The following is a 22,500-nucleotide window of genomic DNA, read 5'->3' as shown; positions in this document are numbered from 1 at the left end:
GTATGTGCGTGTCTGTATGTGTGTGTGTGTGTGTGTGTGTGTGTGTGTGTGTGTGTGTGTGTGTGTGTGTGTGTGTGTGTGTGTGTGTTGTTTATTAGATTTTTCCTTCCAGTTTCACCAAATATTTTGTTTGTTTTTTTCACTCGATCCGCTTCGAATGTTTTTTTGTTTCTTTTTTTCCTTAATTTCTTAATCATGTTGTTGTCTCTCTCTCTCTCTCTCTCTCATTTTTCTTTTTTTTCCTTTTATTTTATTTATTTCCAAGTCTATATTTTTATTTAATTATCGAGTTTGTTAATTCTTTGTTTTTCTGTTTGACGGGAAATATTTGTGTTTTTTTTCTTATATTTTTATTTATTTTGTTTCTCGATCAATTCCGTCATTTATTCGCTTTTCTTGTTGCTCTTTATTTTGGTTTCTTATTTCCTTCTTTCTCTCTGTCTGTTTTCTTTTGTTAATTTGTTTCCATTTTTCCTTTTTTCCTTCCTTCCTTTCTTTCTTCTTTCTCTCAAGTGATATATTTTTCCTTCCTTTCTTCGTTCTACCTTTTTCTCTTCCCTCCTTCCTTCTTTTCATCCTTTCCTTCTTTCTTCCTACCTTCCTTTCTTCCTTCCTTTCTTCCATCTTTCCTTTCTTCGTGCTATCTTTTTTCTCTTCCCTCCTTCCTTCCTTCCTTCTTTTCATCCATTCTTTTTTTCTTTCTTCCTTCCTACCTTCCTTTCTTCCTTCCTTTCTTCCATCCTTCCTTTCTTCGTGCTATCTTTTTTCTCTTCCCTCCTTCCTTCCTTCCTTCTTTTCATCCAATTTTTCTTTCTTTCTTCCTTCCTACCTTCCTTTCTTCCTTCCTTTCTTCCATCTTTCCTTTCTTCGTGCTATCTTTTTTCTCTTCCCTCCTTCCTTCCTTCCTTCTTTTCATCCAATTTTTCTTTCTTTCTTCCTTCCTACCTTCCTTTCCTCCACCCTTCCTTCCTTCCCTCGTTCACTTTGTTAGTCATTTATCCTTTTTTCTCTCTATTTATCTATTAACTTATCTAACATCTTTATTTTTTCCCTTCTTTCTAACTTTCCTCTTTCTTTCAGTCCTTTTCTTACCTTCCTCCTTTCTTTCTATCAATTCTTTTTCTTCTTTTCTTTCGTTCTTTCTTCTAACTTTTCTTCCCTCCCACTTTCTTTCTTTCTCGCGTTACTTCCTGCCACAATGTATCATCAGGGACTCACATTAGTTATATATTTCTTGGATTGGCTTTTGTTGTGTCTATAGCCGAAGGAAAAATACGTGTAGTAGTAGTAGTAGTAGTAGTAGTAGTGCTGGTGGTGGTGGTGGTGGTGGTTGTAGAAGTAGTAGTAGTAGTAGTTGTAGTAGTAGTAGTAGTAGTAGTAGTAGTAGTAGTAGTAGTAGTAGTAGTAGTAATAGCAGGAGGAGAAAAAGAATGAGAAGTTGGAGGAAGAAGAAGAGAAAGGAAAACGAGGAGGATGAGGAAGAGAAAGAGGAAGAGGGGAAGAAGTAATATTACAGTAATATTAATAGTGATAATAATAGGAATAACAATGGTAGGAAAATAATAATAATAATAATAATAATAGGAATAATAATAATAATAATAATAATAATAATAATAATAATAATAATAATTTCAATAACACCATCAATAATAGCATCAAACACCTCTACCTCAATATTAATTAGAAGCTTATAATTCTGTAAATAGTGAGAGGGAGCGGCCCGTTTTCTTTAAGAGTGAGGCTGTGGCGAGGGGGCGACTTGGGTATATTGTGTGAAGGGGAGACTTAAATATTTAGGCTATTTTAAGCCAGCTCTTTCAACCTCCTTTTGTTGTCCGTTCACTATGTTAAGGAAAGTCGCCTCTGAGCTCTCTAGCAGAACCAGCGGCTTAGAAATTGGTTCCAAGGTGAATAACTTATTACGGGGGGGATTTATATGAATTATTTTCATATAAGAGATCGTAGGCAGGGATTTTTGTGTCTATAAAAAGTGTGAATGGGCTTGTTCAACTATGTGTCTCTTTATCTACCCCTTTCTCTTCTCTCCTTTCCTTCTCACCTCCCTACCTCCCTTCGTCTCTCTCTGTCTATCTATCTATCTATGTCCATTTCCCTCTCCTTCTCTCCCTCTCTCTCCCACCTACCCTTCCTCCATTTATATCTCCATCTCTCTATATATGTACGTAATAAATATATCTGTACAGACCTCTCTCCTTCTCCCTCCATCCCTCCCACCCTTCCCTCTCTCTCTCCCTCCCTCTTGTCTGACGGCTCCACAAATCCCGCCTCGTCCCAGCCTTGACATGTAAACAAACTACAAACTACGCGAATCCCTTACACGGCAGACCCAAACAAGGACCAGGACAGCGAGGGAAGGAAAAAGAGGGAAGGGGAAAGGGATTGGTGGTGAAAGAGAGGGAGGGGAAAGGAAAGAGAGGGAAAAGAGAAAGGTGGATTGAAAAGAAGGAATGTATTGGGGTGAGAAAGGGAAAGAATGGCTGATTAACGAGAAGAAAAATGGATAAATAGAATAAGAAAAAGGGAAGGATGAATTGAAAAGAAGGAAAGAAATAGAATGAGAAAGGGAAAGAATGGCAGGTTAACGAGAAGAAAAATGGATAAATAGAATAAGAAAAAGGGAAGGATAAATTGAAAAGAAGGAAAGAAATAGAATGAGAAAGGGAAAGAATGGCAGGTTAACGAGAAGTAAAATGGATAAACAAAAAAAGGGAATGGAAAGGATGAACTGAAAAGAAGGAAAGTAATAGAGAAGATATGAAAGGAATAAAAATGGCGGGTAAGAGAGAATTGGTTAATGAATGGAATGAAAAAAAAAGAGAGAACAAGGAGAGAAAAAGAGGACGGGAAAGAGATGAGAAAAAGTGAAACGGAAATGAAAAAGAGAGAATGCTAAGAAGAATGAAATGGAAGATAGAAAAATTAGGAAAAGTAAGAAAAGGAAACGATAAAAGGAAGAGAAATAATAAGAATAAAGGAATGGGTTAAGAGAGAAAAGGTGAGGAAGGAAATGATCGGGAAATAAATAAAGGAAACGAAGTGAAAGGAAAGAAAGGAAAATTATAGAGAACACGAAGGAATGGAAAAAAGATAATGAGAATCTAAGAGCGTGTAAAGGAATGAAATGGAAAAGAGGAGAGGAAAGGAATTAAAAGAAGAGAAAGAGAGAGACAGACAGACATCGGCAAAGACAGACGCACTCACGCACAGACAGAGACAGACGCAGAGACAGACACGCAGACAGACAAGAGGCCAGTGAGAGCGTGGTAAGGACTAAGAAGCGGACGTAAGGTGAAAAATGCCGCTTGTCAGTCAGCCTCTAAGGTTTTGGCTACGTGGGTTTCAAAAGCGTGATTGCCTGTCGAACTTGTGGTCTGCGTGGATAGATGATGTTACGTGAAGAGGGCAAGGAGGACGAGGAGGAAGAAGAGGAGGAGAAGGGTGGAAAGAGAGAGAGAGAAAGAAAAAGAAAGTAAATAGGATGTGAGAGAGAAAAAGGATAAAGATTGAGAGAAAGAAGAATGAAAAAGAGTAGATGAGAGAGAGAGATATAGAGAGAGAGAGAGAAACCATTGCCCTACTCTCTCTCTCTCTGTTAATTATTCCCGTTAATTATCTACTTAATTTCTTGCATGTTTATTTTATTCTTTTTCTGGGTATTGTATTTTCCTTCCCTTCTTTCCCTTCCTTTCTTTTCCCTTCCCTTTATTTTCTCTTCCCTTCTTTTCCTTCCTTTCTTTTCCCTTCCCTTTATTTTCTCTTCCATTCTTTTCCCTTCCCTTTATTTTATCTTCCCTTCTCTTCCTTCCCTTCTTTCTCTTTCATTCTTTTCCCTTCCCTTTATTTTATTTTCCCTTCTTTTCCTTCCCTTTATTTTATCTTCCCTTCTCTTCCTTCCCTTTATTTTCTCTTCCATTCTTTTCCCTTCCCTTTATTTTATCTTCCCTTCTCTTCCTTCCCTTCTTTCTCTTACATTCTTTTCTCTCCCCTTCTTTTTTCATTCCTTCGTTTCTCTTTCCTTTTTTCCCTTCTTTCTCTTCCTTTCTCCTCCATCCCATTTATCTTTCTTTTTTTTCATTCTTCGTTTCTCTTCTTTTCTTTTTCCATTCCTTCTTTTCTCCTCCCTTCTTTTCCTTCCCTCTTTTTCTCTTCTTCCCTTCTTTTCTTTTCCCTTCTTATCTTTCTTTTGACATTTCTTCGTTTCTCTTCCTTTCTTATTTGCTCCCTTTTTTTCCATTCTTTCTTTCCTGTTACTTTTTATCCCTTCAGTCTTGTCTCCCTTCATTCGTTAAAGATAAAGAAAGAAAAAGATAGAAAGAAAGAAAAAAGGAAAGAAAGAAAGCGATAAAGAAAAGAAAGTAGGAAGAAAGGGGGGAGAAAAATAGCTGAACAACGTTGAGAGAGAGAGAGAGAGAGAGAGAGAGAGAGAGAGAGAGAGAGAGAGAGAGAGAGAGAGAGAGAGAGAGAGAGAGAGAGAGAGAGAGAATGGGACAATAGGAGTAACTCTAAAGAAAATTTTCAAACTATTTTCATTTATTTTTATTTATTTAAAAATTGCACATTGACGTCATTTTTCTTCCTCCAATGGGTAGTATCTCCTCCTCCTCCTCCTCCTCCTCCTCCTCCATTATAGTGGCAGTGAAGAGAGATTCGTAGAAGATTTTTTGTTGTACCCTGACCTCAGTAGCACACACACGTACGCACGCACACCCCCACGCAAGCACGCACCCCTCACACACACACACACACACACACACACACACACACACACACACACACACACACACACACACACACACAGACCGACAGACACACACACACACACACACACACACACACACACACACACACACACACACATGTTTGTTCGCCTGTCTAAATGTTCCTATTTGCCTCTATCCGTCTATGTATCTGGCTCTGTGCTTGTCTTTCTTTATTCATCTATGTGTCTTTCTAAGTGTCCGTCTATCTGTATCCTCTCTGTATCTATCCATCTGTTTATTCGTCTTTGTTTCCGTCTGTATCTGCTCATATTTGTCTGTCTCTGTATCTAACCATTAATATGTACTAGTCTATGCTTCTGTTTTATCTACTATGTATATATGTCTCGCCTTAAAACACTCCTAGAGGCGGTGATGGAAGCGGCGGTGTTAGCATGTTTAATCCCGCTCCTCCATTATTCAGCGGCGAGCGTTTATTAATCGTAGAGGCGGCGACGTGACGGGCAGGCCAGCGACGCAAATCCCCCCAGCGACTGTCATCTTCCTATACTTTATTCAGTGACCTCTTCAATTGTGGGGATCTCTGTGTCTCTCTCTCTCTCTCTCTCTCTCTCTCTCTCTCTCTGCATCTGTCTCTGTCTCTCTGTCTCTGTCTCCCTTTTGCTCTCGCTTTTTTCTCCCTCTCCTCTCTCGCTCCCTCTCTCTGTGTATGTATGTATGTATGTGTGTTTGTCTGTCCATGTGTGTGCGTGTGTGTGTGTGTGTGAGTGTGTGTGTGTGTGTGTGTGTGTGTGTACTCTACTGAGGTCTAGTGATGATTTAGCTCTTATAAACGGGAGCAGTTTGAGGTCCCCTAAGATGGAGGAGGAGGAGGAGGAGGAGGAGAAGAAGGAAGAGGAATCGCTTTTGAATATGTAAAGAGAAGAAAAAGAGGAAGAAGAACATGGAGAGAGAGAGAGAGAGAGAGAGAGAGAGAGAGAGAGAGAGAGAGAGAGAGAGAGAGAGAGAGAGAGAGAGAGAGAGAGAGAGAGAGGACAATGCTTAAGTCACCTCCAGCTTCCCTTCTTACCAAACACTTCTCCACTAACCAAACATTTTCTCTCCTCCTCCTCCTCCTCCTCCTCTTCCTCCTCCTTCTCCTCCTCCTCCTCCTCCCTCTCTTTACCTCCATCTTCTTTCCTCCTCTATCCTTTTTTCCTCCATCTCTCTTACCTCCATTTATCCCTTCTTCCTTCCGTACCTCCTGCTTCCTTTTTTTTCTTTCTTACATTCATCTCTCTCTCTCTCTCTCTCTTCCCTTCCTTCCCTCCTTCATTTTCTCTCCATTTTAATCTTCATCTCCCTTCCTCCTCTCTCTCCTTATCTATCTCTCCTTTCCTCCGTCTTCTCACCCTGTCTCTTCTTTTACTGGTACTTCTCCATCTCTCTCTCTCTCTCTCCTTTATTTCTCACCTCCATCTCCCTCCCTTCACTCTCTCTCCCTTTCTCTCCTTTCCTTCCCTCCCTCCTCTCCTCACCGCCTACTTCTCTTTCCCTCTCCTTTATTTCTTCCCTCTCTCTCCCTCATCCTTCTCTATCTCTACCTCCCCCTCCCTCCTTTCCTCTCCCTTCCTCTCCCTTTCCACCTACCGACCTCTCCCTCTCCTCCCTTCCCTCCCTCTCGGCTTCCTATTTCACCTTCATTTTTACCTTAATTAGTTCAGTCTCCTCCAGGTGGCGTGTGAGGCAAAGGTGTGAGGAGGAAAGTTATTTACTCTCTCTCTCTCTCTCTCTCTCTCTCTCTCTCTCTCTCTCTCTCTCTCTCTCTCTCTCTCTCTCTCTCTCTCTCTCCTTTTTAAACATTCTGAAAACATTTGTGGCCGAGGCGAGGAGAAATTAATATAGGAGGTAAATTTATATGTCTGAAGTCGACTCTTAATATATACATGTGAGGTCCATCTGGGGTCTGTCAGGCGAGTCTTGCGTGGTGGTTCTGTTTTATAAGTTATTGGTGTCTGAGAAAAGTGGTGATGTTAATCTTTAAAATGTGGGTGGTAGTGGTGGTGGCGGTGGCAGTGGTGGTGGTGGTGGTGGTGGTGGTAGGGGTGGCAGTGGTGGTGGTGGTTGTGGTGGTAGGGGTGGTGGTGATGGCGGTGGTGGTTGTGGAGTTAGTTTAGGTTGAGGTGAAGGAATTTGGGAAGAGAGAGGGGAGGGATGAAGGGAGGGAGGAGAGAGAGAGAGAGAGAGAGAGAGAGAGAGAGAGAGAGAGAGAGAGAGAGAGAGAGAGAGAGAGAGAGAGAGAGAGAAAGGAATAAAGAAAATTAAGATAAGGAAATGAAAGGAAAAAAATAAAGAAAGGAAAGGAGGGAAAGAAAATAAAAGATTAAAGAAAGAAAAGTTAAGAAAGAATGAAAGAAAGAAAAAAAGAAAGGAATGAATAAAAAAAAGGATATTATAGAAAAAGTCTGAGCTATTTCCGTTACCCTAAAAATATACATAATTAGAATGCTCGCTCAAATCCATCCCTCCTCTTACGCCTTCAGAACAGTAGTATATGAATGGACAAAGAGGGATAGTTTTTTTCAGGTTTTTCTATATGTTTACTTTGCCCCTGAAGCGTCTGTACCTTTGGAGTTAAATAATGCATGTATGCGTGCTATGTCGAGCAGATGGGTAAAGTCTACGGTCAATGCTCCCAGGATTTCATTACCTCCCGTGGCTCAGCGCGGCCCAGTCCAGAGTCAGTATTTTCAGACGCTTCCTCCTCTCACATCAGCAATTTCCAAAGGCAGAAAAGGAGAGCAATCGTGTTCTAATGAGTGTTTATTGTACAGAAGAAGGGTCAAACTACAGCCAGGGTCATACAACTACCCCTGGAAATGACCCAAACTCCTACACTTCCGCCTCCCACAGCGACAATTTTCAAAGGCCGAAGAGGAGATCAGTCGGATTCTAATGAGTATTGTTTGAGGTCCAAGGTACAGAAGAAGGGTCAAACTACCGCCAGGGCCATAAAACTACCCCTGGAAATGCCCAAACAAACACTCATATACGAAAACAGTGTCAAACATGTAAGCTTGGGCGACGTAATGTTTGGGAATATTTCCCCTGCAGTGCTCCTTAAAGTTTCCTCGCGGCTTCCAAGTTATATTTTTAAGCACTACCCTCACGCTAAAGACCTATTTTCAAGTCTCATTAAAAAGATACTGAAGGAGATGGGAGAGAAAGAATGAAAGTGGGCGAGAGAGAGAGAGAGAGAGAGAGAGAGAGAGAGAGAGAGAGACACCCACCTCACATTATGCTATTCTTTGTCTACCCTCTCCTGTATCCCATGATTATCCTGTTTATAAGAAGACCTAACGAGCCTGTGTGCGTTAGTGTGAGCTGGTGTAGGTACGTAGGTAGGCGGTGCGTGGGTAAGGGTGTGTGTGTGGGAGGGGGTATATGGGTGTGGATGTGTGCCAATTAGCTATCGATTAGCAGGTTATTAGGAGCAGCAATCCCTCGTTAACGTTATAGAAAGATTTAGCTTGTCGTGTCCTCTGTATTGTGTGCTCGTTGTGTATTAGGAGAGGATGAAGTGGTGGTGGTGGTGGTGGTGGTGGAGGAAGAGAAGGAGGAGGAGGAGGAGAAGGAGGAAATAAGTAAATAAAGACGAAGGAAAAAAGAGAGCAAGATACAGAAGAAGAAGAAGATGATGAATGGTGGTGGTAATGGTTGTGGTGGTGGTGATGATGGTGGATGTGTTGATGGAGTTGATGAAGCTGGTACTGGTGGTGGTAGCGGTGATGGAGATGATGGTACTGGTGGTGGTGATGATGGTGGAGGTGTTGAAGCTGGTACTGATGGTTTTAGCGGTGATGGAGATGATGGTACTAGTGGTGGTGGTGGTGGTGATGATGGTGGAGGTGTTGAAGCTGGTACTGATGGTGGTAGCGGTGATGGAGATGATGGTACTGGTGGTGGTGGTGGTGGTGATGATGGTGGAGGTGTTGAAGCTGGTACTGGTGGTGGTAGCGGTGATGGAGATGATGGTACTAGTGGTGGTGGTGGTGGTGGTGATGATGGTGGAGGTGTTGAAGCTGGTACTGATGGTGGTAGCGGTGATGGAGATGATGTTACTAGTGGTGGTGGTGGTGGTGATGATGGTGGAGGTGTTGAAGCTGGTACTGATGGTTTTAGCGGTGATGGAGATGATGGTACTGGTGGTGGTGGTGGTGGTGATGATGGTGGAGGTGTTGAAGCTGGTACTGGTGGTGGTAGCGGTGATGGAGATGATGTTACTAGTGGTGGTGGGGAGGTGTTGAAGCTTTGGTACTGGTGGGGGTAGTGTGATGGAGATGATGGTACTGGTGGTGGTGGTGGTGGTGATGATGGTGGAGGTGTTGAAGCTGGTACTGGTGGTGGTAGCGGTGATGGAGATGATGGTACTGGTGGTGGTGATGATGGTGGAGGTGTTGAAGCTGGTACTGGTGGTGGTAGCGGTGATGGAGATGATGGTACTAGTGGTGGTGGTGGTGGTGATGATGGTGGAGGTGTTGAAGCTGGTACTGATGGTTTTAGCGGTGATGGAGATGATGTTACTGGTGGTTGTGGTGGTGGTGATGATGGTGGAGGTGTTGAAGCTGGTACTGATGGTGGTAGCGGTGATGGAGATGATGGTTCTGGTGGTGGTGGTGGTGGTGGTGTTATCATTCATTATTTTCCCTTCAGTGTCGTCTTCGTGTCGCCGGCAGCGTTGAGGTGAGATCCAAATTAATTTATTCTTTAATTAGGTCTGTCCGAGGAGTACGAAGTGGAGGCGTTCGTTCGTAGCGGGTATTTTTATGTCTGTAATTATATGTATTTTCGATTTCTTGTTCTTTTTGCTTCGTTTTCATTCCTTCTGCCTTTTTCTCCTTAGTGTTTTCTTCTTTGTTTCTTTGTCTTTTTCCTTTGTTTTACGTCTTATTACTCTTCCTCTCCTGCTCTTCATTCTCCTTTTCCTCCTCCTCGTCGTCCTCCTTCTCCTACTCATATTCCTTCTCGTATTCCTCCTTCTCCTCCTCCTCCTACTTACTCCGCATTGTTTTCTCCCTCCTTCTCTTCCCCCAACTTCTACTCTTACTCCTACTCCTCCTTTCTCATCATTATCCACCTACTCCTCCTCCTCCTCCTCCTCCTCCGCCCAATACTACTACTTCTTCTACTCTTTCTTCCTCTTCATTCCAATCATGTATCTTTATTAATTCACTCGGTTTTATATTAATCGTTTTGTTATTCACTCAGTCCCGCAGTCACATATCTCTTAAGGTACCTATGTATCCACCTATCTGCTAACCTCCACGGGCTCACAACTATTTTACAAGGCTTTCGTAGGAGTATCGGGCATTTCCAGGGGTACTTCTATGACCCTGGTGGTAGTCTGGCCATTCTTCTATTCCATGAACCTAAAAAACTTTCATTGATACCCGACTGATCCCGTTTTATGGCTCCTGGAAATGGTTGACGTGAGAGACGCAGACGTCTGGGAATAGCGCCTCAGGTCTCCCCGCAGCTCGTTAAGCAAGGCACCGGCAGAATGGACACCCGAGAGTCGTAACTATCACGCCACTCGCCCACGGCCCCTCACTCGCTCCGCCCCGCCTTTGCGCTCCGCTAATGGCCCGCATAATGGCCTGTGTCTTCTGGAAAAGGCCGGGTCTACCTTACCCTTCACCGCCCCCCTCAAGTGCTGCACCCCCTACTTTACCTCCTCCTCCTCGTCCCCCCGTCCACTGCAGTCTTCTACCCCCCTCTCCTACACCCCCCCCCCCCCTCGAATAAGTATGGATTGTGAGGTATTGGTTCTTTGCTGTTGTTGTTATTATTGTTGTTGCTGGTTTAATGATAATGATGATATTGATAATATTGATAATAATAATAATAATAATAATAATAATAATAATAATAATAATAATAATAATAATAATAATAATAAGTCGGAAGGATGGAATGAAGTAAAGAAAGCAGGCAAGAAATCATTAAAAATGAAGGAAGTAAAGAAAGAAGATAAACATAAAAGCAGTGGCAGTGGGAAGGCGGTGGCTGAGTGGTTAGCGTGCCGGCGCCGCGTCCTTCTGGACGCGGGTGGGTTCGCGTCCCAGGCCGACAGAGAGAGACAGGTCACCCCACCCGGTCCGTCGGCGCATATGGGTGGGGCTAAAGAGCGACGGCGATCAAAGTATTAGAGTTCCCACCTAGGCCAAGCTAGCCTGGACTCCAGATTCTCTCTCTAAATAGAGGCTCAAATATGAGCTCCGGGGAACAGCATGAGCCAAGCAAGATGGCGCCATTATAATCACTTGCCTGCGCCACAACGGGCTGGGCCCGACCATCAGGGCCCTCCAAGAAAGCCTACCCCAGCCATAGGCTGGAACGTTAAAAATAGAATAAAATAAAGTCAGCGATAAATGGAAGAAGAAAGAGAGGAAGGGAGAAAGAAAAAACGACAGTAGTGAAGGATGGAAGAAAGTAAGGAAGGAAAAAAACAGGAGAATAGCTAAAAAGCGTTGCTCATTTGTGTGTGCGGGTGTATGCTTCAGCGCCGTGTACGTGTGCGTGCGTGAAAGGCTAGATGTCAAATAATGCATGAAAAAGACTGAGGATTAACCTTATCAGCGCGGCGACATGCAAATGCTAGGAAGTGCCGCTACGTGGGGAGGGAGACTAAAGAATGCCAATATATACGCCATGGGACGCCTTGCATTGTGTCCCGAGAGAGAGAGAGAGAGAGAGAGAGAGAGAGAGAGAGAGAGAGAGAGAGAGAGAGAGAGAGAGAGAGAGAGAGCGCACACACACACACACACACACACACACACACACACACACACACACACACACACATCAATGAATCTGTAATGTTCTTTTTCCATCTCTTCCTTCACCTCCTCGTCTTTTATCTTCTCCTACTCCACCTCCTCCTCCACCTCCTCCTCCTCCTCCTCCTCCTCCTCTTTCTCACTTACTCCTGTTGCTTCTCTGCTTTCTCACTTGTTTGTTTGTTTATTTGTGTTTTCTCCTTATTTCTACGATTTTTTTATTTTTCTTCGTATTCTACTTCCTTAGTCTTTCAATTATTGGGCGTCGCTTTTAACTTTTTTTTCTGTATTCCTTCTTTCTTTCCTTCGTTCCTTCTTTCCTTCCTTTCTTTCTATCTTTCTTTCTTTCTTTCTTCCTCCCTTCCTTCCTTTCTTTCTTCTCTCTTTTTTATGATAATGATGATGATGAAGTAGTAGTAGTAGTAGTAGTACACACACACACACACACACACACACACACACACACACACACACACACACTTATATATATTTCAAGCAGGCAAAATCTGGACTCGACAATATTTAGATTCACGTCCGGGTTTTGCGAATTGGAATTGTTAAGATAATAATTAAGTGACCGAAATAGACGAGCGAAGAATCTATTACGGGAAGGGGAGGCGACGGAAATAGAAACGAAGCGAAGAATAGAGAAGAGGGAGAGAGAAATACATGACACAGAAAGAGAAGGAGGGACAAAGGTAGATAGAAAGGGTGGTGAAAAAATGGGGAAATAAAGAAGACTAAAAAATGGAAGAATAAAAGTAGATAGAACGTGTGAAAAAAAAGGAGTATATAGAAGAAGAAAGAAAATAATACTTGATTCACGAAGGAAGGGAGAAAGAAAAAGAGTATTATGGGAAAGAGACGAAAATGAAAAAGGATCAGAAAAGAATAGAATAGGGAAAAAGGGAGAGAAATACACGACACGTTAAGAAAGGGGAGGATAAAATAAGTTATAAAGGCTGGTGAAAAAAGAGAAAAGGAATATTACAAAAAGAAGAGGAAGAAGAAGAATGAAAATAATACTTGATTCATGAAAGAAGGAACGAAGGAAAGAGGGAAAAAGACGAGAACTATTGTGGCACAGAGCAGAAATACGATATGAGGCGGCAGTGTGAGGAAAGAAAGAAAGGATAAGAAAGGCAGTAAATCAGAACGGGAAAAGATATTTACACGAGAGAAACGAAAGGTTAAGAAGTATAATAAAAAGGACAATGCAGTGAGAAGCAAAAATGGCTTAGACTTTTTTTTTAAAGCTAAGGAGACAGTTCAAGGGCGTAAAGAAAGCTACTTACTGCTCCTGAACTACACACATGCTGTCCTGAAGACCACCTAGCAACCCGCACTCTAGAGGAACTGTCCAAGGGAAATCAAGAATGAGCTCCGAGGGGCAACATGAGCCAGGCAAGATGGCACCACTATTAACACTTGCCTGCGCCATAACGGGCTGGGGCCGACCACCAGACCCCACCAAGAAAGACTACCGGCACCATAGGCAGAACGTAAAATTAAAAAAGAAGAATTTATATGAAAGCAAGAAACGAAAGCTCAAGAGGATCAGTATAAATAAGAATACAGTGAAAAGCAAGAACTAAGGATGGAGGGAGAAGGAAGAAAAGTTAAGGAGATGAAACTAGAACCAGAAGAAGAGAAAGGAAATGTTAATAAAATCAGTAAAAAGAAGAATGCAGAGAAAAGCAAGAAATATAGAAAAGGAAGAAGAACAAGGAGGAGGATCAAATGAAAAGAAATTAATAAAAGAAAAGGAAACTCGATAAATTAGAGAAATATGAAAAAAGAGAATGCAGAGAAAAGCAAGAAATATGGAATAAGGAAGAGAAAGAAAAAGGAAGAGAAGTAAAGAAGAAATTGATACGTAAAAAAAGAGGAAAGGAAAATTGAATACAGTGAAAAGAAATGAAGAAAAAGAAAGAAGGAGAAAAAAAAGTAAAGGAGAAGAAATTAATACCCTAAAAAAAAGGAAAGAAAAATTATAATATGCAAATCTGAAAAGAAAGAAAGGCGGAAAAAGAAAAATATGACAACAAATAAGAAAAAGAGAGATATAAAAGCAAAAAAAGAAAGAATAGGAAAGAGAAGACGAAAAGAGAGAAAAAGAAAGAAGGAGAAAGAAAAGGAGAAGTTAATACCCCCAAAAAAAGGAAAGAAAAATTATAATATGCAAATCTGAAAAGAACGAAAGGCGGAAATAAGAAAAATATAACAACAAATAAGAAAAAGAGACACAAAAGCAAAAAAAAAAAGAAAGGATAGGAAAGAGAAGACGAAAAGAGAGAATCGTAGAAAAGAAGAAGGAAAGAGAGAATTAGTGGGAGAAAAAGAAACCTTGAAAACAGGAGAAAGAAAATAAAAGAAGGTAAATAGGAAGGGCGTGAAAACAAGAAAACAACTAAACTTAGGAAGAGTTTAAAGAGGAAGAGGAAGAGGAGGAGGAAGTGGTGGTGGTGGTGGTAATGGTGGTGGTATTGGAGGAGGAAGAAGAAGAGAAAGAAAACAAAAAAGGAAAAAAAAGAAAAAGGAGGAGGAGGAGAAAGAGGAGGAAGCGAAGAAGAAGGGAAAGATATAGAAGAAGAATTAAAAAGAAAAGCACAAGAAAAAATAGGAAAAGGAGAAGTAAAATGAAGGAGGAGAAAGAGGAGGATGAAGAAAAAAAAGAAAAAGAAAAAAAAATGAATAAAACGATAAAGAAAAGTGAAAGGAAAAGAAAAAGAAGACGGAAGCTTTCTTTATGGTGCTTGATGGTCGGCCCCAACCGGTTGTTGAGCAGGCAAGTGTTTATAATGGCGACATCTTGCTTGGCTCTCGGAACTCATATTTGATCCATTTTACGGGAGAGTCTAGAGTCCGGGTTGATAGATGGTCTTCAGGGCACCATGTGGGGAGTCTTAGGCCACTCGGCGGTGACTGAAAAATTGCCAGCTTGTTAGTAGCGACGGGAGGGACGCGAACCTGTGTCTTCTTGAACGCCGGGCCAGCACGCTATGTGAACGCCAGCTTATGTGAGCGCCAGCCTATGTGAACGCCAGCCTATGTGAACGCCAGCCCATGTGAACGCCAGCCTATGTGAACGCCAGCTTATGTGAACGCCAGACTATGTGAACGCCAGCCTATGTGAACGCCAGCCCATGTGAACGCCAGCCTGTGTGAACGCCAGCTTATGTGAACGCCAGCCTATGTGAACGCCAGCCTATGTGAACTCCAGCTTATGTGAACGCCAGCCCATGTGAACGCCAGCCTATGCGAACTCCAGCCTATGTGAACGCCAGCCCATGTGAACGCCAGCCCATGTGAACGCCAGCTTATGTGACCGCCAGCTTATGTGAACGCCAGACCATGTGAACGCCAGCTTATGTGAACGCCAGCTTATGTGAACGCCAGCCTATGTGAACGCCAGCTTATGTGAACGCCAGCCCATGTGAACACCAGACCATGTGAACGCCAGCCTATGTGAACGCCAGCTTATGTGAACGCCAGCCTATGTGAACGCCAGCTTATGTGAACGCCAGCCTATGTGAACGCTGAATGGCCCGCTAAAGTATTGCCGAAAAGATAATATAAATGCGGTGTTGTGTAATATCTACCCCCAACGCGAGTGGAAATAGCGCTGGCAGTGACGAGTTAGCAAATGCGTTAGTCCGCCAGAGGGAGGCAGGAGTGTCCGCTGAGCTCTGTGTCCCCGCGCGCCCCGACCCGTCCTTTTCGCCTTTATCCTTTCGTGGCCTCAGTCCCACTCGCTGCCGCCGCTGGCTTGACGGATTATAACAGTTTGTCCAATTTAGCCTCCCCACGCCTGCCCGGCCACCGCTGTGTATAGACCTAAACGCCGAGAACAAGCAACAGCAATGGCGGGGAGCCGAGCCGAAGGAGAGAAGAAAAACGTCGATACTCGTCTTCGGAAGCTAAACGTATAGAAGAAAAATCTCTTATCTTGACGTTTTGTTCATATTCATCTGAAAACTCCAGCTTTTCACACACACACACACACACACACACACACACACACACACACACACACACACATAAAGGCAGATTCAATGATCCTTCCAGCACCCTCTCCCTAACACCTGTGGAGCCCTAAGGTATGCAACAGGTGCTCTCTCTCTCTCTCTCTCTCTCTCTCTCTCAGCCCCCCACCCTTGGACTCGTATTTCATTGCCTTTCCCGGAAATCTTCGTGACCTTAATCCATTTGACTAATTGATTCTTAATAATAATAATAATAATAATAATAATAATAATAATAATAATAATTTGGGGTCTCGCTTGACTTTTTAGCGTAGTCAGGCGAGCGTCCCGTCCACAGTCAAGGAACAATTTCTTTATGGGTACGAGGAAAAAAATAATTGATGGAAAAAAAGAAAGAAAAAAGGAAGGAAAAATTCTATGAGGGGTGTGTGTGTGTGTGTGTGTGTGTGTGTGTGGATTGTAGCAGTAGTAGTAGGAGTAGTAGTAATAGTAGTAGTAGTAGTAGTAGTAGTAGTAGTAGTAGTGGTGGTGGTAGTAGAAGAAGAAGAAAGAAGAAGAAGAAAGGAGAAAACAAAAGAAGAAGCAATAGAGGAGAAACGAAAGAAAAGAAAGCGGTGTGAAGGAATAGGAAAAAAAAACAAGAGAAAGAAAATGCAAAGGAAGGGAGGAAAGGGAAGAAGGGAAAGAAAACTGATAAAAAAGAGGAAAGTTTCTGCATGTTCAAGAAGAGTGTTGTTGGTGATGCGGTTGTCGTGTTGTTGTTGTTGTTGTTGTTTCTGTCCAATATGATTTCTTTGGAGGATCGATCACTTAGAAAAAGGAAAAAAGAGGAAAAATAGGAGAAGGAGGAGGAGAGGTAGAGTTGGATAAAGGAAAAGGAAAAGAAGAGGTAGGAGAATGAGAAAGAGGAGATAAAAAAGAAGAAGGAAAGGAAGAAAGAGGATCGATCGTAAGAAAATGGAAAAAGAGGAAAAATAGGAGAAGGAGGAGGAGAGGTAGAGTTGGATAAAGGAAAAGGAAAAGAAGAGGTAGGAGAATGAGAAAGAGGAGATAAAAAAGAAGAAGGAAAAGAAGAAAGAGCATCGATCGTAAGAAAATGGAAAAAGAGGAAAAATAGGAGAAGGAGAAGGAGAAATGGAGTTGGATAAAGGAAAAGGAGAAGAAGAAGTAGGAGAATGAGAGAGGAGATAAAAAGGAGAAAGAAAAGATGAATGAAGGAAAGGAAGAAAGAGGATCGATCTGAGAGAAAGAAAAAAGACGAAAAATAGGAGGAGGAGGAGGAGAAGAAATGGAGGTGGATATAGGAAAAGGAAAAGAAGAATGAGAAAGGGAAGATAAAGAAGAAGGAAGAGATGATAAAAGGAAGGAAGAAAGAGGATCGAAAGTAAGAAAAAGAAATAGGAGGAAAAATAGGAGGAGGAGAAGGAGAAATGGTGTTGGATAAAGGAAAAGGAGAAGAAGAAGTAGGAGAATGAGAAAGAGGAGATAAAAAGGAGAAAGAAAAGATGAATGAAGGAAAGGAAGAAAGAGGATCGATCCGAGAGAAAGAAAAAAGACGAAAAATAGGAGGAGGAGGAGAAGAAGAAATGGAGGTGGATATAGGAAAAGGAAAAGAAGAATGAGAAAGGGAAGATAAAGAAGAAGGAAGAGATGATAAAAGGAAGGAAGAAAGAGGATCGAAAGTAAGAAAAAGGAATAGGAGGAAAAATAGGAGGAGGAGGAGAAGGGAAAGTGGAGTTGGATAAAGGAAAAGGAAAAGAAGAAGTAGGAGAATGAGAAAGAGGAGATAAAAAGGAGAAAGAAAAGATGAATGAAGGAAAGGAAGAAAGAGGATCGATCCGAGAGAAAGGAAAAATAGGAGGAGGAGGAGAAGAAGAAATGGAGGTGGATATAGGAAAAGGAAAAGAAGAATGAGAAAGGGAAGATAAAGAAGAAGGAAGAGATGATAAAAGGAAGGAAGAAAGAGGATCGAAAGTAAGAAAAAGGAATAGGAGGAAAAATAGGAGGAGGAGGAGAAGGAAAAGTGGAGTTGGATAAAGGAAAAGGAAAAGAAGAAGTAGGAGAATGAGAAAGAGGAGATAAAAAAGAAGAAGGAAAAGATGAAAGAAGGTAAGGAAGAAAGAGAATCGATCGTAAGAAAATGGAAAAAGAGGAAAAATAGGAGGAGGAGGAGAAGGAAAATTGGGGATGGATAAAGGAAAGGGAAAAGAAGAAGTAGGACAATGAGAAAGAGGAGATAAAGAGGAAAAAGGAAAGGAAGAAAGAGACAGAGAAAGATGAAGAATAAAACTGATATGAAGGCGATGTTGAAGAAGTAATTGCATAGAAACTAACACTAATTATAAAACAATTAATAAGAAGAAAAAAGAGAAAGCGAAGACAGAAATAAAACAATAAATCAGAAATATATCAAAACAGCTTCAGAAAAATGTAAAAATCAGGAAGAAAGTGACCACAAAAAGAGATAGAGAGAGGGAGAGAAAGAGAAAGGACGAGAGAAAGAGATAAAACGAGAGATAGTGACTGAACAAGAGAGAGAGAGAGAGAGAGAGAGAGAGAGAGAGAGAGGGCGAAAAAAGAAACGAAAGAAAGCAACAAAAAAAGAAAGAGATCAGGGAGGAGATAAAACGAGAGATAGAGAGAAACATAAAAGAAAGAGACAGAAGAAGAGAGAGAGAGAGAAAAAAAAGAGACGAGAGAAAGAAACAAAACAAAGAAAAACAAGGAGAGACACGCTGAAGGAGGAGGAGGAGGAACAAATGAAGTCGAAAAAAATATTCTCTCGGGTTTCTCATATCCCGGATTGGCCGAAACAGGAACAAGAAACACGAGTACTGGAGTAGACGACCCGGCCACTGATGCCTTGGCGAGTGTGGGAGGAGGAGGAGGAGGGGGGGAAGGAGGACTAAGAGGAGAATGAGGACTTGGAGTTGAAGGAATAGGAAAAGGAGTAAAAAGAGATGAAGGAGGAGGAAGACGAGGACGAGGATTTGAAGGAGAAGGAGGAAGAAGTGAAGGAAGATGAGGAGGAGAAGACGAAGGAGGAAAATGGGTTAGAGAAAGAGGAGGAAGAAGAGGTTGATGTCTTTTATAAGAGGAGAAGGAGGAGAAGAGAAGGACTAAGAGAAGGAGAAGGAGGAATGTGAATATGGATAGGAAGGGAAGGAAGAAAAAGAATTCGATAAAAAAGAATTAAGGAAAGAAATGACGAAAACGAGAAGAGGAAGGAGGAGTAGAAGGAGGAAGAAAAAGAAGAAAAGGCTAAAGAGAAGAAAAAAGGTGTTGGAATAGAAAGAAAAGAAGCAGGAAGGAAAAAAACTAGAAGAGCAAAACTTTAAGAAGACGAAGGCGAAGAAGAAGACGAAGAAGCAGAACAAGAACAAAAATAAAAAAAAGGAAAAAAGGAAGAAAAATAAAAAGAAAAGGTACGAAAGGAATTAACCAAAAGCGAAGCAAAATAAGGAACTATACTTATCCTAGGCGTGGTGTAGCTAGTTAGTAAGATTGGCTCCTACTCTAACTCCTTCGCTATTTGAGTCTTTCCTTGAACTCAATGAACGAAAGTAATCGGCCATACAGCGAGTCTCCAGCGGGAAAACTTTACGATCTTGACGAAGAGAAAATAGTGCAGGAACGGGACAGGGAGGAAATGGAACTAACTAACTAATGGGGAGCATACATCCAGGGGCCCGTCACTTCACTCACTCGCCGTCCAAACTCTCGGCGGTCCTCCAGAGCAAACTCCCACGCAGCTGACCTATCCATCCCAACGCCCTTCCGGCAGAAACAACCCTGTGAGCACGATCGACGTAGACGGTAGATAAATGTTTCTTAGGAGCCGCCGTAAGTGGGCAGACTGGCTGGTATAGCGATAGTCTCCGTATGTCTTGTGTATATTTGAGTCTATCCTTCTCCTTCCCTTCCATTCCTCCTCCCCCTCCCTTCCTTCACATTCTTCCCTTCACCTCAAGTGCCTAACTAACAACCCTAAGAACTAGAAAAAAAAAACATGGAAAAATATTTAGAGAAAGAAAGAAAGACAGAAGTTTGAAAAATAAAATGAGACGAAGTGGAAAAAAATTGACAAAGTTAGAGAGAAAAAAGGAGAAACTAAGAAGGAATGAAATATTATGAAGGTAATGAAGATACGTGATGAAAGTTTTGTGATTTTTTCTTCGTTTCAAAAATACTTCATAAAATTTTCCCAACACAAGAAAATAGAATACAAAAAATTGTGAAAAATTTAAAGTTCACGGATTTAACGAACACACAAACAAGCAAACTAAAAGACAGAAACACAGACACAAAATTAGGAGGTGAAAAGCTGTCAAAATTACCTGTTACACACACACACACACACACACACACACACACACACACACACACACACACACACACACACACACACGAAACCCTTCAAGTCCACTCACACAATCTTAAGCCCATCAGAACTTGGGCATGTAACAAGACACCCAGCCATTACGAATACGAATAATAATAATCATGTAAATAATAGCGTAACCTTACCTTCAGCAGCAGGGGCAAGGAGCAGCAGATGAGGCAGCAGAAAGAGCAGGAGGGTGGAGATTCTTACGCTGGTCTGCATGGTGGTGGTGAAGGTGGCGGTGATGGTAACGTGGGGAGCTTGCCTTGAAGGTTTTACACGCGAGGGAGAGAGAAAGAAGGGTCGCTAAAGGGTAAAAGTCTGATAAGGGCTTCGATAAGGGTGGGACTTAAAAAAGGGTGTTCAGGGGTCTTCTAAGGGTTAAGGGATGTAGTAAAGCTTATTGAAGGACGAAGCCGAAGTGTGGTTTTGAGGACTTCGAAGCGTTGTGGTACTCGATTTCAGACCTTCACTTCGAGTCGGAAAAAGAGATCTAAGTTTTGAAGAAGGAAGGAAGGCAGGGATGGAGGAAAGGAAGGAGTGTCTATATCTTCTCTCCCTGTGTAGGTAAGAGTGGAGGGTTTTTCACTCTCTCGTTTTCCCTTCGTTGTCTCTTCTCTCTTTCTCTCTCTGTTGGTGGGTCTTGGCGGAGAGCGCGGAAGAGGAGTGAGAGGCAGGGAGGAACGCGGGAAAGTCAAGCGAGGCACACCGCGACGCCGGGTTATATAGAGCTGGTGGTGGTGGTGGGTGGAGGTGCGCCCTTCCCCCACCCCCCCACCCCTCCCACGCCCACACCACGCCTACCGCCAACTTACCTTCCCTTCCTCTCTTTTCCTTCCCTTCCCTTTCCTTTCCTTTCCTTCCCATCCCTTTCCTTTATTTTCCTTTCCTTCCTAACCTTCCCTTCCCTTCCTTTTTGTCCTTTCCCTTCTTTACCTTCCTCCTTACACACTCTCTCTCTCTCTCTCTCTCTCTCTCTCTCTCTCTCTCTCTCTCTCTCTCTCTCTCTCTCTCTCTCTCTCTCTATCTCTCTCTCTCTCTCTCTCTCTATCTTCTATACATCTTCTTTCCTTATCCTCCTCCTCTTCCCTTCCCCCATTTCTTTCTTCCTCTTCCTCCTCCTCCTCCTCCTCCTCCTCCTCCCCTCACCTCCCAACGCCCTCAACTCTGGTTACGCGGACACACTGTTATGATAATTAGCTCATAATGATGATGATGATAATAATAGTAGTAATAGTAGTAGTGGTGGTTGTAGTAGTAGTGATAGTAGTGGTGGTGGGGGTGGTAGTGGTGGTAAGGGTAATGGTTGCAGTAGTAGTAGTAGTAGTAGTAGTAGCAGTAGTAGTAGTAGTAGTAGTAGTAGTAGTAGTAGTGTAATATTGCCGTTAACGTAATTTTCTTATCTTAATTACCATCAGAAAAACAACAACAAGGACGACAACAACAACAACAACAACCATTACTAAATCTGCAAGTACCACCACCACCACCAACAACAACAACAACAACAACAACAACAACAACAATGATGCCATAACCTTCACCTCCATCACTAGCATTACCACCACGATCACTTTTCCACTCTCCATAATCAACACTACATTACTTAACTTAAGCCGAAGGGAAACATTTGTGTCATTGCGAAAAACTTTATTTCCATCACCTTCCATTTCGCAGCCTCGCCAATCGATTCTTGAGGCGCCTACACCTCCACCTCGCTTTGCCTATGTACAGTGTCCCGCGTAAAACACCATAGCGTCCTCATAAAATAATCGCCTAAGTCATTTTTCAGCGATTTCCAGGTTTTTGTCTACATCAATTTTTTAACACGTCACGCCCGTTATTGTATAGTTGCCTTCGTCATTCAGGGTTTGAGTGTTCTAGAATTGGCCTTTTCATTTCTGCCTAAATATTAAGCCAAATGAGATAATGACGCTTCTTTTCCTATTTCCTGTAAAGTAGAAAATATTGACTTAGGCGGTTTGCTTACGAAGGTGACGATATGAACCTTTTTTCAGTTCTCGATCGCTTGGCCGTGAGCCCGTTCGTCCGTGTGTGAATCCGTCTCTCTGTCTCCTGTCACCACCGTGTTAGCCTTGCATAGTTTCTCATGTAAGAACTGCAACATTTTCATCACTATATTAACCTGATTAGTTCTCGATCGCTTGGCCGTGAGCCCGGTCGTCCGTCTTTGTATCCGTCTCTGTCTCTGTCACCGCCGTTTTAGCCTTGCATTATTTCCCACGTAAGAACTGCAACATTTTCATCACTATATATTAACCTTATTACTTCTCGATCGCTTGGCCGTCACTCCGTTCGTCCGTCTCTGTATCCGCTTGTTTGTCACTGTCACCGTCGTTTCAGCCTTGCACAGTTTCCCGCGTAAAAAATAAAACTTCTACTCTTTCAACGCCTTATTAACCTTGGCCTACCCCAGCCCGTTAGTGGCGCAGGCGAATTTTATTAATAGTGGCTGCCATGATGTACGACTCTTGCTTGACCTAATCTGTTCCCCGGTGCTCCTCTTGACCGAAGTCGCTGAAGTTAGAGGTGATTGAAGACCTGAGCAG

At 42.4% G+C, this 22,500-nt stretch overlaps 1 protein-coding gene and 1 long non-coding RNA gene across 2 annotated transcripts in view; one reads left to right on the top strand and one right to left on the bottom strand.

Moving 5' to 3' along the window:
• The window catches only part of LOC127000493 (uncharacterized), a 44,148-nt gene extending 23,528 nt beyond the window's left edge, over positions 1–20,620 (bottom strand). The window contains exon 1 of the mRNA XM_050864220.1: positions 20,074–20,620. Within this exon, the coding sequence (XP_050720177.1) occupies positions 20,074–20,152 (79 nt within the window). The 5' untranslated portion in view covers positions 20,153–20,620. The remainder of the gene's footprint in view (positions 1–20,073) is intronic.
• Positions 1–22,500, top strand: part of LOC127000496 (uncharacterized) — a 63,991-nt gene that overhangs the window by 25,024 nt on the left and 16,467 nt on the right. The gene's annotated exons all lie outside the window — the stretch shown is intronic.

The sequence above is a fragment of the Eriocheir sinensis genome, chromosome 19 (genome assembly GCF_024679095.1).
Source record: "Eriocheir sinensis breed Jianghai 21 chromosome 19, ASM2467909v1, whole genome shotgun sequence".
NCBI lineage: Eukaryota > Metazoa > Arthropoda > Malacostraca > Decapoda > Varunidae > Eriocheir > Eriocheir sinensis.
Note: the sequence above shows the minus strand (reverse complement) of the source record. Positions and strands in the feature narration are given on the sequence as shown.